This window comes from Manihot esculenta, chromosome 9 (genome assembly GCF_001659605.2).
Source record: "Manihot esculenta cultivar AM560-2 chromosome 9, M.esculenta_v8, whole genome shotgun sequence".
In the NCBI taxonomy this organism is placed as follows: domain Eukaryota; kingdom Viridiplantae; phylum Streptophyta; class Magnoliopsida; order Malpighiales; family Euphorbiaceae; genus Manihot; species Manihot esculenta.
The window spans coordinates 726,633-743,559 of NC_035169.2; the positions used below are offsets into that span (position 1 = coordinate 726,633).

At 34.2% G+C, this 16,927-nt stretch overlaps 1 protein-coding gene across 2 annotated transcripts in view; it reads left to right on the plus strand.

Moving 5' to 3' along the window:
• Positions 1-2,464: 2,464 nt before the first annotated feature.
• LOC110623411 (polyglutamine-binding protein 1) overlaps positions 2,465-16,927 on the plus strand; it is a 32,696-nt gene continuing 18,233 nt past the window's right edge. Inside the window, exons 1-7 of one of the 2 annotated variants that reach the window (XM_021768350.2) lie at positions 2,465-2,839; positions 2,915-2,949; positions 3,037-3,106; positions 3,246-3,324; positions 3,920-4,116; positions 4,336-4,389; positions 11,716-11,872. In XM_021768350.2, the coding sequence (XP_021624042.1) occupies positions 2,717-2,839; positions 2,915-2,949; positions 3,037-3,106; positions 3,246-3,324; positions 3,920-4,116; positions 4,336-4,389; positions 11,716-11,872 (715 nt within the window). In that variant the 5' untranslated portion in view covers positions 2,465-2,716. Of the gene's footprint in view, positions 2,840-2,914; positions 2,950-3,036; positions 3,107-3,245; positions 3,325-3,919; positions 4,117-4,332; positions 4,390-11,715; positions 11,873-16,927 lie in introns of both variants that reach the window. The other variant, XM_021768349.2, reaches the window with a different exon arrangement.

Consider the following 16,927-nt stretch of genomic DNA (forward strand, 5'->3'; position numbering starts at 1 on the left):
GAAAATACTTTCTATAGGATGAAGCAATTGACAACTTGGTGAAAATTGCACGACAAAAAAAGGCTACTGACAGATATAAGGGGCTTATGTATGAAATCAAAAAGGGAAAGACAAAGAATCTAGCTATATTAGATTCTATTTTGAGGAAGTGGCAGGAAACTTGGAACACTTTTAAGTATAAAGAGAAGTGTGAAAAGTTTTCTACCAATAAATGCAGTGAGGCTGAAGGGATAGGATCTAGCATTTCCAGACACACTTGTAGATCAGTTTCACAATATATTCATCACCAGAAGACGATATTAATAATTATAAAAATGTTTATTTATTTATTTTTTATTGTCATGATAATTGTTATTCTTAATATACTTGTTAATAGAGGGAAAAATTAGAAACAGAACCACATATTCATGAGTTTTTTAAGGCTAAACATAAGAAAAGGAAGACAAATGAGTTTGTTGACATCAGGTCCCAATCTATTTTATGTAAGCTGATAATATATTCAGTTATGGTTAATTTTTATTTTCCTAAAATCTTATCAAATAAATATTAAGTTAATTAATTTTATAATTTGAGAGAAATTTATTCACTCAAACATCCGCTCCTGCATCTCCAGTTCTACAACAACAACGTGATGATGTCCCTGTCATTCAAATGATGAGTTCACTAACTTAGTTTAGTTTAGTATATATTTTATGTTGCTCCGAATATTCGACACTTTTTATTTAATTTATGTAATTTGGTATAAATTTTATATATATTAAATGTTTTAAATTTTAAAAATCTTTTAATTTATATATTGATTGGTTTGGTTCTTGCATATATAGAAATGATGAATATATATGAATAATATACAAAGATTGCATTATGCAAATTAAGGGTTGTGATTTGAAAATAAAATTACTGACGAATTACCTAACAGATTTTAATTGGTATTGCTAGCAGAAGACATCACTTTCTATAGAAAATAAATTAATTTTTCAAAATATCAATGGACAATCCTTTTGTGTCAATAATGAACCACTAGTGGAGACTTCCATTAGTAAAAGATCATATCCATTCTGAAATATATTCAATTTGAAAAACTAGAAAATATAATCAAATTATATTTTTCTTTATAGAAAATATATTTTTTAAATACTTTTCACCTTAATTTTTATATTAATTTTAAAATAAAGAGAAAACAAATTCATGCATACATATATATAAATTTAATTATATAATTATTAAAACCATGTTTTATTTCTATTCTCTAATGGAAAATCACGTTTTTCAATTTTCTAATATAAGAAAGAAAATATGGAAAACAATCATTTCAATATTTTCTAATTCCTTTATAAAATTTAGAAAATAGAAAATTTGATTTTGTTTTTTTATTAAAGTAAAAAGTTAAAATGAATACATTTTCTAATTTTCTAAAAAGTTAGAAATAATTCTTTTGGAAAATAGGTCTATTTTCTATAACTAGATACATTCTTTAAGTTTTTATAATAGAGAACAAGATAAATTAGAAATTTGAGAATTTAAAAGGTATTTTTGGAATTATATTTTATTTTTTTTTCTTTTATTAGGCTTTTATGATTGACTTAATAAAATTTTGGACGAAATGGTATGTAATTTTGATAAATGAACTAAAATATGAGATCATTATTATTTAATTTCTATAATATAGAAAAACTCAGTAGTTAGTCTATTGATTTTGAAAAATATATTAAAAGATCTGACGTTTTTAAAAGTCTATTAGTTAGTTTCTTTATTAATTTTATCTCTTAAGTATTGTAAAAAAGTTTAAAATGTATATAATAAAGGATTAATTAGTAAATTTTTTAAAAATTTGAGAGATTAATTAATAAATTTTTTAAAATTATAAGAATTAAATAGTAAAATATTTAATAGAAAAAATTAATGGAAAAATTGTCTAATAAATTTTTTAAAATGTTAAAAAATGTTTTAATATATTTTTCAAAATTGAAGAATTAATTAGTCAATTTTTACATATCATAAAAATTAAATAATAATTTTTCTTTAAAATATTAAATTTTAAAAATAAAAAAATAAATTTATTTATTATACTATATCTTAAAATACAATTTAATTTTTAATTAATCCAAAAATGAAATGGAATGGTATGATAGGCTGAATTCTTTATTCCTCTACTATTACCGATTTATATAAAAACATTTCTGCCTCCATTTTATAATTTTTATTAAATAAGATTATTTTATTAATTTTTTAGTTATATCCGTATTAAATATATTAAATATTTAAAAATATTTTAACTTTTTATAAAAATAAAATAAACTAAAATAAAATTTTAATAATTAATTTATATGTTATTATAATTTAAAAAAAAGTAAATGGATAATATATCCCGCAAAAAAAGATAAAAATGATGAGATTAGAGAATAATTTTTAATTATGTTTATATGGATGGTAGATGCTCGCTGAACTAAATATCTACAGGTTACTATATTCCCCGTATTCTTTTTTTTTGTTTTCATTTATTTCCGAAATTATATTCCCGGGTAACAGGTTTCTGAAAAAGCTTTAACAAGACCGAAACGGGATTGATGAAGTCATTGTGGCTCTCAAGGGCAAACCCCAATCTATAAAATATTAGGAAGCACTTGCTTGTCAAGGAGGTTCGTTTGACTCGTTTCCACTTCAATTTGTAAAAAAACCCTAATTGAGCCTCAATCACAGTCTAAAGAGAAAACAGATGGGCGAGGAATTGTTTCAGAGGGGTGAAAATCCAGTGCCTCAAGTTTATTATAATCCATCACTATACAGCACTGAAATTGACATTGACTCTGTAGCCCAGAACGCCGTTCTGCGTGAGCAAGTAATCATCTATACCTTGCTTTTTCACTGCTTAACCATTATATTTTTATACGATTTTTGGGTTTGTTGTCGATAGGAAATTGCAACCCAAAGAGTTCTACAAGTTCAAAGGTTAGTGATGATTCGCTATTAGGTAACATTTATTCCAAAATTGCTAGAATGATGGTTAAATATGTGGGTTCTTGTGTATGTATTTAGAGAGGCAGGTGCAACTCCAAAAGATGATACAGATATTTTTGCTGAACGCCGTGACCCCAATGCTTTAAAGGTCTGTGATATGCTGATGTTTTTGTATGATAATAAACATTTTCTTGATAGTTAGTCGCATTTATGTGAATCGTTATCTCTTAACTGTTAGTGGTGTAAGTTCTCTACTAGATTTTCATTTATCAATATGTTCTTTGCAGGAGCACCTACTGAAGATGACCACTGAACATCGTGCCGAAATGGCTTTAAAGCGCAGGAAGCCTGCTGCTGTTGAAGAAGGTTGGTGATGTATTGCCTTCGTTGTTATTATATGATATGGTCACATCTTTTTCCCTCATTTGAACATGAAGAATATGTAGCATGTCTGATCACTGAAGATTTTCTTGGCAAATTTTGCAAAGAGGAATTAGCTGGAAAGGAACAATATCCTTTAGACATAGAGGGGAAGAATTTGCTATCGTGAAAGAGCTAGAAACTAGCCTTATGGTTCTTCTTAATGGAAGAAAATCTAAGGGTGAGGGCAATGTGGGTTTCTCAAATATGCATGGATAGGGTTTTGTATATGCATAAGGGTGACAAAATATCAAGGTGAGTGTTGGCTGCCAAATAAGCTCTTGCTGCATAGATCTGAGAATATATTTTACTTTTATATGACCAATCTATGTAGATAGGAATGTTACTTTGCGCAGTGGTATTTAGCACAGGCTATTCAAGAGAACAACAAAATTTTTAGTTTGTTGCAATTTCTTTGAATTGCTGAGTTTTCTAAATGGTGCATTCAAACAATATACATCTGAATTTCAGCCGTGGACTGATCTGATTTAACTCCAATTATTTTGTTTGAAGATGTGCTAATCCCTTGCTTTTATGGCAGGTCATGTAGAAATTGGAAATGGCTATGGTGTTCCTGGTGGAGGTGCGTATTATGGTTCTTCAAGGCCAGAACTTAATAAAGAGTCAGAAAAGAAGTCTGCTTCTAAGGAACTCCCTGAGTACCTTAAACAGAAGCTGAGAGCAAGGGGTATTCTAAAAGATGACACAGGAAATGGCCATCCTTTAAAAGACGACAGTGTAAGTTTATTTTATTTGAGCCCCTAGTTGCCTCATTTTTATTTTTATTTTATTTTTTTAAACAACATATGTAATTTGTTAGCCATTTGACATCACATTTTGCAATCTCAACTTGCATGTCTATTTTAAGTTTTCTTGATGTTTGATTTTTGCACTATTGGTGTTTATTTTATTTATTATTTATTCTTCTCAAACACTTGAAATTTTGAATTGTAGAAGTTGGAGACAAGTTCAAGTCAACCAGTTAATATTGGAAAGTTGCCTTCTGGATGGGTATGTGTTTTTGTTTGTATAAGTCTCTTTTTATAGTTGTGTTTTCTTTCTTCTAAGATCAAAGAACTATTAACATTCTTGCACCTGAGGATTAATTTCATCGTCCCTCAACTTAGTTGTCTGTATCTCTGAATTCTCTTAACTTTAATTTATGTTATAAAAATCCCTTAACTATAATTTGAGTTACATCAAAATTCCTGTAACCTATTATTATTGGTTTACAGGTTATCTTATGTTTAAATTTCACTCTCCGTCTCTAAACTTTGATGGATGTATCACAACCACTTTAATTTAAATGATAAAAGTTTCTAAAATTCAAGCTATTTTAGAATTTTTACAATAATATTCATAAGTAAATTATAATTATGATTTTATAATTTTCTTTCAAAAATTTATAATCAACTTAAAAATTTAATTTTTTTTGTTTATTTATTTGCCATTTGTTCAAATTTATAGTTAGCTTAAAATTTATAATTCGATTTTAGGTTGATATCATATTTTTATTTTTATTTATTTTAATGTAATTGATATCATAGATTATGTTTTCCTTTTCAAGTTGGAGCTTAGATATTTATCATGTCCAACTTGTTACAAAGATATTCTATCCAAGATCCATTTAAAGCTTTAGTGAATAGATCACCCAATTGCTCTGCTATCTTCACATAACTCGTGAAAATTAATTTTTCTTAAATCTTCTCACAGATGAAATGGCAATCAACTTCAATATGCTTAGTCCGTTCGTGGTATACTGGGTTGAAAGTAATGTGAAGAGCAACTTGATTATCACACTAAAGTTTTGCTAATGACACAACATCCAAACCAACTTCTTCCGTTAGATGATTTATCCACTGAATCTCATAAGTGAATTGAGCTATGGCTCTAACCACATTTTGCTTATTACTCTTCCAAGACACTAAGTTTCTTTCAACAAACGCAGAGTAGCCTGTAGTTGACCTTCTATCACTTTTGGATTACGCCTAATTAGCATTTGAAAAACACTCAACTGCAGTATGTCCATAATCATGGTAGATTATACCGAGTTCAAGGTTCCTTTTTAGATAACATAGAATTTGTTCTAGAGTGGCCCAATGTTTCACTGTAGGTGTAGACATGAGCTGGCTTACAATGTTCACTGCAAAAGTAATATTTGGACGAGTCATCACCGTAAGATAGTTCAACTTTTCAACCAACCTCTTGTACCTCTCTGGGTTATCATAGGGGTCGCCATCATCTTTTGTGAGACATATATTAGGAATCATTGCTGTGCTGCAGAGTTTAGCTCCCAACTTTCCAGCTTTTGCAAGTAAGTCAAGGACATATTTTCTTTGAGATAGAAAAATTCCCTTTTTACTCAAGATTTTGACTCCTAAGAAATACTTAAATTGATCCAAGTCTTTGGTATGAAAACTCGCATGCAAGAAGGATTTGAGAGAAAAGATTCCTGCACTATCATTTCCTGTAATGACAATGTTATCGACATACACAACAAGGAGGATAATACCAGTATTTGAATTTCTATAGAATACTGAGTGGTCACACTTGCTTTTTTCAATCTAAATTCTTGAACAACTTTACTGAACTTGCCAAATCACGGGGACTTTGCTTCAATCTATACAAAGATTTCTTCAAACGATAGACTTTCCCATACTCCCCTAAGGAATAAACCCAAATGGTTGCTCTATATATACCTCCTTAGAGATCACTATGTAAAAATGCATTCTTGATATCTAACTGATGTAAAGACTAATGATGAGAAGCAGCTAGGGAGATGAATAAGCGAACCGAGGTCATTTTGGCCACAGGAGAAAAAGTGTCAGAGTAGTCAAGGCCATAGGTTTAGGCATAGCCTTTAGTGACAAGACGAGTCTTAAGCCTTGCTACAGAACCATCTGGATTAACTTTGACAGCAAAAATCCATTTACAACCCATAACTTTCTTGCCAAGGGTAAATCAACTAGTTTCCAAATATGATTTTCTTTTAGAGTCTTGACTTCCTTAAGCATTGCATCACGTTATCCAGAATGGGTCAGGGCCTCCTTCATTGTCTTAGGTAAGGAAATGGAATCTACAGAGGCAATTAAAGAGGTAGAGGAAGGAGACAGGTGATCATAAAAAAGAAAATTAGCAATAGAGTAGGAAGACTTACATTGTCGTTTACTTTTGCGAAAACTAACGGGAAGGTCGAGGTCACTCAGTAGTTGATCTGATGGCGAAGTAGATTTTGGTGCAGGTGGACATATACATCAGGTACTGGTCTCCCAGAGTAAACTTGAACAATTGCCGGTTTATCAGAAGGCTGACTGCTAGAAGGAATGCTACCATCAGATTGTGCAGTAGAAGGCACATTAGAGGAGTTCCCACCATCAGATGTTATTCTATAGATGAGCCACTCATCGTCCTCCACCTCACTAGTAAAGGTTTGTGCAGTAGTAAAATGAGAATTTGCTCAGAAAAGGCTACATTTGTTGAGACTAGATATTTATTGAGATTTAGAGAGTAGCATCGATACCCCTTCTGAAGGTGAGAATATCTCAAAAAAATACACTTCAAAGCTTTAGGATCAAGTTTAGTCACATGAATCTCGAACATAACAAGTGCTGCAAAAAAGCCGTGGTTCTAGAGGAAATAATGGCTTATTAGGAAAGAGGACATTATAAGGAGTCACCATTTAGTATTGGAGAAGACATGCGATTAATGAGGAAGTATGCTGTAGAGGTAGCATCAGGAATGGCTTAGGAACTTGCATTTGAAACAGCAGGGCTCGAATAGTCTTAAGAAGATGTCGATTCTTCCTTTAAGCTATCTCATTTTGACCGGGTGTATCAACACATGACGATTGGTGAAAAATACCATTTTGAGTCATGTAAGCTTGGAATGATTCTGACATATATTTTTTAGCATTGTCACTTCACAAAATTTGCACAGAAACATTAAATTGAATCTTGATTTCAACATAAAAGGCAAAAAAATGAGAAAACACTTTCGAATGATGCTTCATAAAATAAATCCAAGTCATTCTAGAAAAATTAGCCACAAAAGTGACAAAATATCTGAGTTTACGCTTAGACTCAACCGGACATGGTCCCCAAACATCCGAATGAACTAATTCGAAAGCAGACTCAGCTCGTTTATAGACTCTAGGACTTAAATAGCTTCGATGATGTTTTGCAAGATGATACAACTCACACTCTAGTGAAGATACCTCATGAAATTGAGGGCATGGCTTCTTCAAAACCGAAGAAAGGATGTCCAATCGATAATGTGCTTCGAACGAAGACACAATAGTGGAAGTGGAACAGACAATAGACTGAGGCACCCATGCATTCAAAATGTAGAGACCACTAGATACATGTCCTTTACCAATAATCTGCTTCGTCACAAGATTTTGAATGAATGAGATAATGATAAAAAAAAAGTGAGACATAACAATTTAGGTCTTTGGTAAGTTTACTCACAGAGATTAAATTAAAAGCAAGATTATGTAAATTTAGCACAGATGATAGGGTAATAGAAGAAGTGAGTTTAACGGTCCCACAACTCTCAATATTATAGGTTGACCCATTAGCTATGATAACAAGAAAAGGTTATATATGAGATCGGAAGCTGGCAAAAATATGAGGATTACTTATCATGTGATCCGTGACACCAGAATCAATGACCCATTTGTGTGAAGTGGAGATAATGCAAGTTTTACCTGTCTCGGTAATAGTAGCTACTAGAGTAGACCCTTTCAACTGATTTTTTTTTAAAATTTTGGTAGGCGATGGGATGATTTCAGTAATATGGATCTTACTATTAGAAGCCTTTTTAGCCAAAACTTAGCACAGAACACCAATTCACTTCACACAATTCTTCAAGGCACAAAATTAGGCCTTAAAACACTAGGATCTAGAGCTTCCTTAGTCACAACAAAGGAGAAACCCAACTACAGCAGCGTCCGATGGCAGATCCGCCGCTGGAGACTGGATGGAAACCACGGGGCGACCTCGTAACAGGAACCGTAGGCTCGCCGGAAGCGTCATGCTCCTCCACGCCCTGGCGCGTGACATATCGAACCGACCTTCAAACGGCGATAACTGCCGGACTTCAGGGAATGGCCATAAACACACCTGCGCGCCTTGAAAAGTTGGAGGTGAGACCAAACGGGTACCGGATTCCAGTGACCCAACTAAACAGTTTCTCTTTACCGAGAAACTAAAAGAAAAAAAAAAGGACCTTTAAACCCAAATACTCTGATACCATGTGACAAGACAAGAAACAATTGGGCAATGTATGTGTGTCTTCTCTATTGAAATAATTGTGTTTATATATGATTACTAGTCCTTGTTAAGGCAACTATTAAGAATCCTTAATCAATCAATCAATAGTATCAATTAGCCTATGATTATATAATCTCCTTTAATTATATACAGATTATATTCACACTCTAACACAAACAAATCAATTAATCAAGGCTTCTCTCCTATAGTCTTACTTCCTTTTCCGTTCCCACACCTGTAGTGCCAACACAAGCAACTCCCATTCCCCCTCTGAATCCCTGTTCTCCCCAACTGCAGCAACAATAACTATCTGCCAGTCCTTATCATTATTGTTGCTAGTATTGTTATTATTAGATGCAGCCCCTGTAGCCGCTGCTGCAATGCGCTTTCTGCATATCCTTGTTGCGATCAACTCCACTGCCTCAGTCAGATTTGTCTGCTGCTCCCTGCCCCTGCATGTTCGGTAATGCAGCACTGGCATTGTTCATCGTCTGATTACAGCTGTCATCACATAATTAGAGGAAAACAAACTCTTTGGACAGAAAACGGAAAATCGTCACCCTTATGCACCTAAACCCGAAGCCAGATTTGCTCTGCAGCCAACCCAATTGAACAACTTATGAAACTCAACATACAATAAAAAACCCAAATAGCATCCAATGTATGCTATTGTCAAAGCCAATAAAAACTAAACAAAGCCCCTAGAAGAATTGAAAGCTAGATGTAGAAGTAGAATGCAACGCAAATACGATACAAGTATACAAAATATACAAATAAATAAATTGTAATAAATATTAAAATCAATTTTAAATAAACTAAAAGAAACTCTCAAAATAGAAATGATTTTCAAATTTTAATTTGTAGTGATTTATGTAGTAATTCAAAGAATTTTTTAGAATAAAGTTGTACAATACAATTTTTATTACTTATTATTTTGTTTGTTTACTTCTTATTTAGTAATAATTAGATTCATAATATATAAATGTTTTGTTTACCAATTATTATGGATTGTAGACAACACTAATAAAATAGGTGGTATAGGTATAAAAAAAAACCAACTTATCATTTGTGGCATCTACTTATACTCTCGTGATTGCAAATTAAGAGATTTGTTAGACAACTCGAGGAATAAAATAAAAAACTAATAAGCAATTTGTTTAATTGATACAATTGTGACCTATATCTCACAAATATTTTTTGATTCCAACGAATGATGATGCTATAGCCTCAATCTGATTATTTGCAATTTCTAAGGGTTGTATTGTATGTATGAAATCCTTGATTAATGATAAGATACATAAGTAACTAAATTGTAATTGTAATAACTACTTTTTTTTTGTGATCTGCATAGATTTGTGGAATCAATTACTATTCCCAAACCGTGCAAAAGAGAAAAATGTTTAGGTATATTTCTATACTGTACTAAATTAAGTGGAAAAAAAAAAGATGGTTATGACCTGTAGTGTTCCATCAACACACTGACACTAAGGGGGTTATATGATATACCTGATGTGAAAGTATGCTAGTATTTCTATTAGAAAATAGGAGGTTTCCAAGTCCATATACAAGTGCTCATTACTTCTTAGGTTGTAATTGCTATCTTATTAGTTTTAACCATTGTAGCAAGTGAATATTTGCAACATGAATTGAACTTGAGCTTTAGGTTTATGGATCCCGTTAATTAGTGCATAAAATGTCTTTTTTCGGGAGCTAGAGGAAATACATCTCAAGTACACGATTTAGTAGGTATGAGAGGATTATTATTGGATCCACAAGGACAAATAGTTGATTTAACTATTCAAAATAATTTACGTGAGGGGTTGTCTTTAATAGAATATAGTTTTTCTTGCTAAATTTGTATTTGTTGTTCATGAAAAAATAAGCAAGATAAATTTAGGAAGTACACACATCTTTTTGAATTAATAATTCAATTATGGATTAATTTTTCTATAATTATTTATTATTATAATTATTATTAATTATAAATATTATTAAATATAAAATTATATATTTTATTATTTTGTTATTACAATTGCATTTCTTTTATTATATTTCATTACATTATTATATACGTTTTATTGTTTTGGTTTTCTTAATTTAGGTTCTAGTAAAGATTCTATTAGTATGGGGATAATATATATATACTATGGAGTATAGAGTCTATTTAGATAGAACAAACAGGAACTTTATAAACTATAATTAGTTAATTTATACAGTTAGAAGAAGAATTCAAATGAGGTTTGAACTGATTCGGCAAAAATGAAACATTCTCAAAATTCTTCATTGATATGAAATACTGTTTTTTTACGGTCATTCCTTTCAAGACCAGTTGTGGTCTTACAAACTATACTAATGGTATGGACAAATTGCTTTCCTTTTACAAATTTGTAAAAGATATAAGCCGCATTAAAAGCCGAGTACTCTATCATTAAGTTAGAAACTCCCCCTCCAAAAGATAAAAAGAAAAGATTATGTAGGTGTAATGGAATCAAGTGAAAAATAAATAAAGAGATTGAATCATACTACACAATTAAAGCATTAAATTATCAAAAAATTAAAAGAAATGAAATATAAAAATTCTAATCAATTTTGAATAAAAAAAAGAAATAAAAAATACAGATATAGATAAAATAAAATTTTATAGCTCACCTCTTGTCTTTTATGCTATCTGTTCTTATTGTTCACTATGCCTTTTATCCATTTTAATGCCAAATGCAAGAGGGGGCTGGTTTAAGGATAGAATTGAACTAAAAGGAAAAAGGGTTAATCACTGTAAATCCCTAAATTAAAAATTGCAGCACCTGTAAAAAAAGTGTAGATATTTTTTGAAAAAAGAAAAATGGCTTTTAGTAAGAAGAGAGATTTTTGTTTGTTGTATAACATATATTGGCAATGTATTCATTTTAGACCTTGTAGAGTATGTTGAAGTAAATATCTCTTGAAATTTGAACTTAGATGCACTATGCTCCTTCTCATCCTTTTGCTTAAAGTTTCTCAGTCTATTTTGTTATCATGGCCTTCTTTGATGCTGCTGCTGCTACTGCTAGTTTTGTTCGTTTCTATTCAGGTTGAAGCTAAAGATCCCACCAGCGGTACTACATATTATTACAATGAAAGCATTGGAAAGAGTCAGTGGGAAAGGCCAGTTGAAATGTCTTCAATTACACAAATGCCATCACCTCTACCTCTAGAAGACTGGGTTGAGGCAGTGGATGAAACTAATGGTATAGTGCATAATGAAAATCTATTTTCCTCTCTCTCTCTCTCTCTCTCCTCCCTCTTCCTACTTTATTTATCATAGGTGAAGCAAGCAGAACTAGGGGAAGGGGGATCATGGAATCAATGTATTCAATAATATGCATGTCTTTGGTGTTTCATAGTATTGCAATATATCTAATAATCTGTTTGTAGCTTTAAAGAGAACATAACTCTTCTCTTGTTCCCATTTTTTGGAGCTAGGCACTATGTCAACCAAAATTTTGAAAGACGTATGATCTTTTATGATCTTAAACGTATTAGGAAAAAATTATTTACTGTTGACTTATTTGCTAATCCTAATTGATTCTAGAGATTTGATTTGATTTGATTAGGATCCTTAATTATCTCTGTAATTATTATTTGATTATTTGCTTCCTGTTTAGATATGATTCTTTGTGTATAAATAGCCATGTAGACATATTGTACAAATCAAGAGTGAAATACAAGAATACTCAAAATTTTCCCAAAAATCTTCATGGTATCAGAGCCTTTTTCCTGATTTTTTGGGTTCAAATTCAATTTTTCCTCTTTAGGGTTTCAAAACCCTAGATTTACTTTTTTGGTACTAACCCATTTAGGAGCCCTTCACTCTCTCACCGCCGGCACCAGAAGAACCGCCGGACTGCCGCCGGCCGACCGACCTGCTCCGACGCCGGAAAAGCTTGCGCGTGAGGCTCACGCGCCACCTCTTCCCGGCGCGTGACCCGGCGCTTCCTGGCGCGTGACCCACCGTCTGTCACTGCTTCGCCGCTCCGATCACTCCGGCGACGATTCCGACCATCTTCCGGCCTTCCCGTGCTGTTACCCGGTCTTTTTGGTGAATCAATTGGGCTCTCTTGTGTGTACAACCTTGGGTACCTCATATTCTTTCAGGGTTCATAAATCTTTACTATGGCAGAAGGTAAAAGGGTCTCGATTCCTAACTCTGATAATCCTTCCTTGCAAATTAGTCCCATAAAACTTGATGGAACCAACTATCTTGCTTGGTCAAGGTCTTGTTTGTTGTTTATCAAGGCTAGAGGGCTGCAGGGTTATGTCACTGGTAATAAAAAGCAACCTGATGAGCGTGATCCAGATTTTCCTCAATGGGACTCAAATAATTGTCTTGTTATGACATGGTTACTGAACTCGATGCAACCTAATATCTCTAAGTCCTATTTGTTAATTGATACTGCTGCAAAAATATGGAAAGCTTTGTCCTTAACTTATTCCAAGATTGGGAATGATGCCCAAATTTATGATATTCGGAATAAGATTCATGGTACTAAGCAAGGAGAAATGACTATCTCCCAATTTTATTCTGAGTTATGTGGCTTATGGCAGGAACTTGATTACTATCAAGACTTTCAGGCAGACTGCACTGGAGATACAGTCAAATTTCAGAGAATGATTGAAAAGGAGCGGGTCTATGATTTTCTTGCAGGGTTGAATAATGAATATGATCCAATTCGAGTCCAAGTGTTGGGAAGAAATCCTTTTCCTTCTCTACAAGAGGCCCACGCTCATGTTCAACAAGAGGAAAGTCGTCGACATGCTATGCTCTATACTGCACCAGTTGAAAAGGCTGGGTTGACTACTAGTTTGAGCACACCACAGCCTCCTACTTCTGAGAAAGATCAATTACACTGTGACTATTGTGGGAAACCGAGGCATACCAAAGAGACTTGTTGGAAGTTACATGGTCGTCCCACTAGAGGTCGTGGAGGAAAACGAGGTACCTCTAGAAATCAAGCTAATTTAGCAGAAACTGTGGAGGAGCCTTTTAAGGAGACAACAACGACTGAGTTTCTTTCCGCTAATGAACTTCAGAGTCTCAAGCGCCTCTTGTCTCATATTGACACCTCTTCATCCTCTGGTGCCACATCTAACTTTGTAAAGTCAGGTAATGCTTCCTCTTTTAATAATGTTCCATGGATTATCGATTCTGGTGCGAATAGACATATGACAGGCTCTTCTAAAGGCTTTCTCAATTATTCTCCTTCTCTAACCAAAGATAGTGTCAGAATTGCTGATGGCTCTTTTACTCCAATATCCGGAACAGGTTCTGTTATTTGCACATCCAACATTAAATTATCATCTGTCCTTCATGTTCCCCACTTTCCTGTCAACCTTTTATCTGTCAGTGCTATCACCAATGCCCTTAACTGTAAACTTGAATTCTTTCCTGATCATTGTGTTATTCAGGATCTTCGCACAGGGAAGAGGATTGGCAATGGTAGGCTGCATGATGGCTTATACATGTTGGAGAGTGATCCGGGTTCTTCGATATCTCAAGCTTGTTTTGGAGAAAATAAGGATGTCAATCGGGAAATAATACAATGGCACCGGCGATTAGGACATCCATCATTTTTTGTCTTAGAAAAACTTTATCCTGATTTGTTTGCTAAAACCCAGTTTGGCTCTTTATTTTGTGATGCTTGTGAGTATGCTAAACACACTAGAACATCCTATCCTTTGAGTCATAATAAAAGTCAAATTCCTTTTGCAACTATTCATTCTGATGTTTGGGGGCCTACTCAAACTGTCTCCTTATCTGGTAATCGATGGTTTGTCACCTTTATTGATTGTTGCACTCGAATGACTTGGGTCTATCTGATTAAAGCTAAAAGTGTTCATAAGATGATTTGTACTCAATTTAATACTAAGGTGAAAATTTTGAGAACTGACAATGGAAGAGAATACATGGATAGTAGCTTTTCTGCCTATTTGGAGAGTAATGGGATAGTACACCAGACTAGTTGTCCTTATACTAGTGCTCAAAATGGCGTTGCTGAGAGAAAAAATAGACATCTATTGGAGGTAGCTCGATCTCTTATGTTCACCATGAATCTACCCAAAGCATATTGGGGAGATGCAGTTCTTGTATCTGCTTACCTTATAAATAGAATGCCTCTCAAGACCCTTGACTTTATGAGTCCTTTGGCAGTTCTACAAGGGAAGAATTCATACGTTGTTCCACCAAAAGTATTTGGGTGTGTTTGTTTTGTCCATACTAGAACGGCAGGGAAATTGGACCCCAAGGCCCTTAAATGTGTGTTTGTTGGGTATTCTCCAACACAGAAGGGATATAGGTGTTATCACCCTCCCTCTAGAAAATACTTAGTCAGTATGGATGTTACCTTTCGAGAAACTGAACCCTACTTCAATACCACCCACTCACCTCTTCAGGGGGAGAATAATGAGCAAGAAGAGGTGATCCAAAATTGTGTGATTCCGGATAATATGGTTCAACTAGAGAGTTTGAGTTCTAATCGACAGGGGGAGATGTCCAATCAGGGAGGAAGAATTGGTCGTTTGGACAAGCCAGATTTGAGAAGGTATTCAAGGAGAGACAAGGCAGAAGAAGCCATTATGCAGTCTACTCAGAGTCAAGAATCTTCTTCTGGTGAGTTATCCACAACTCTTGAATGCTTCAATGATTTAGATAAACCGATTGCACAAAGAAAAGGGGTCAGATCTTATACTAAACATCCTATTTCTAACTTTGTTTCTTATGAATCCTTGTCTCCTTCCTATAGAGTCTTTGCCTTGTCTATTTCCTCTGTGTCTATTCCACAGGATTGGAAGAAAGCTCTTGCAGAACCTAAATGGAAGGAAGCAATGATTGAAGAGATGAAAGCATTGGCTAAAAATGAGACCTGGGAGCTCGTCACTCTTCCACCTGGAAAGAAACTCGTTGGCTGTAAGTGGGTGTTCACAGTGAAACACAAAGCTGATGGTACAATTGAACGATTTAAGGCCAGATTGGTTGCTAAAGGTTTCACCCAAACCTATGGAGTGGATTATCAAGAGACATTTGCCCCAGTTGCAAAAATGAATTCAATCAGAGTTCTGTTATCTTGCGTGGCCAACTTGGACTGGGACTTGCAACAGTTTGATGTGAAGAATGCTTTCCTCCATGGAGATTTAGAGGAAGAAGTATTCATGGAAATTCCTCCTGGGTTCGCTGATGAGAAGACACAAGGAAAGGTGTGCAAGTTAAAAAAGGCTTTGTATGGGCTAAAACAATCTCCCAAAGCTTGGTTTGACAGGTTTAGCAGAGCCATGATGTCCTTCGGTTACCAACAAAGCAATGCTGATCACACTCTGTTTATCAAACATCATAAGGGTAAGACCACCCTTCTTATTGTGTATGTTGATGATATAGTGGTGACAGGTGATGACAAAGAGGAAATGGCTCAACTAAAGAGGTTGTTAGCTCAGGAATTTGAAATCAAAGATCTGGGAAAACTGCAATATTTTCTAGGTATCGAGGTGGCTAGATCAGAAAAAGGAATTTTCATCTCTCAAAGAAAGTACATTCTGGATCTTTTGGGAGAAACTGGTATGATGGGGTGTAAACCAGCAGAATCTCCCATCGAAAGTAATCACAAGCTGAAAGCAGGAACTGGTGAGTCCGTGGATATTGGAAGATATCAGAGATTGGTAGGAAAGTTGATTTATCTCTCACACACTCGACCGGATATAGCCTATGCTGTTAGCTTAGTCAGCCAATTCATGCATGACCCTCGCGAGACTCATATGCAAGCTGTACTTCGCATCTTGAGATACCTAAAGTCTGCGCCAGGGAAAGGGCTTCTTTATTCCAAACATGGTCATCTCCGAATTGAAACTTTTACAGATGCAGATTGGGCAGGATCTCTCGATGACAGGAGATCCACATCTGGCTACTGCACAGTTGTGGGGGGAAACCTTGTCACTTGGAGGAGTAAAAAACAAAGTGTTGTTGCTCGGTCAAGTGCGGAAGCAGAATACAGAGCAATGGCCCAAGGAGTGTGTGAACTCTTATGGTTGCAGAAGTTATTGGAAGAGTTGAGATTGTTCGAGAGAGACAAGATAACCTTGTATTGTGACAATAAAGCTGCTATAAGTATAGCACAAAACCCAGTCCAACATGACCGAACGAAGCACATTGAAATTGATCGGCACTTCATTAAAGAAAAATTAACAGACGGTGTCTTGAGCCTAGTTCATGTGACTTCTACTGAGCAACTTGCGGATGTGTTTACTAAAGGGTTTAA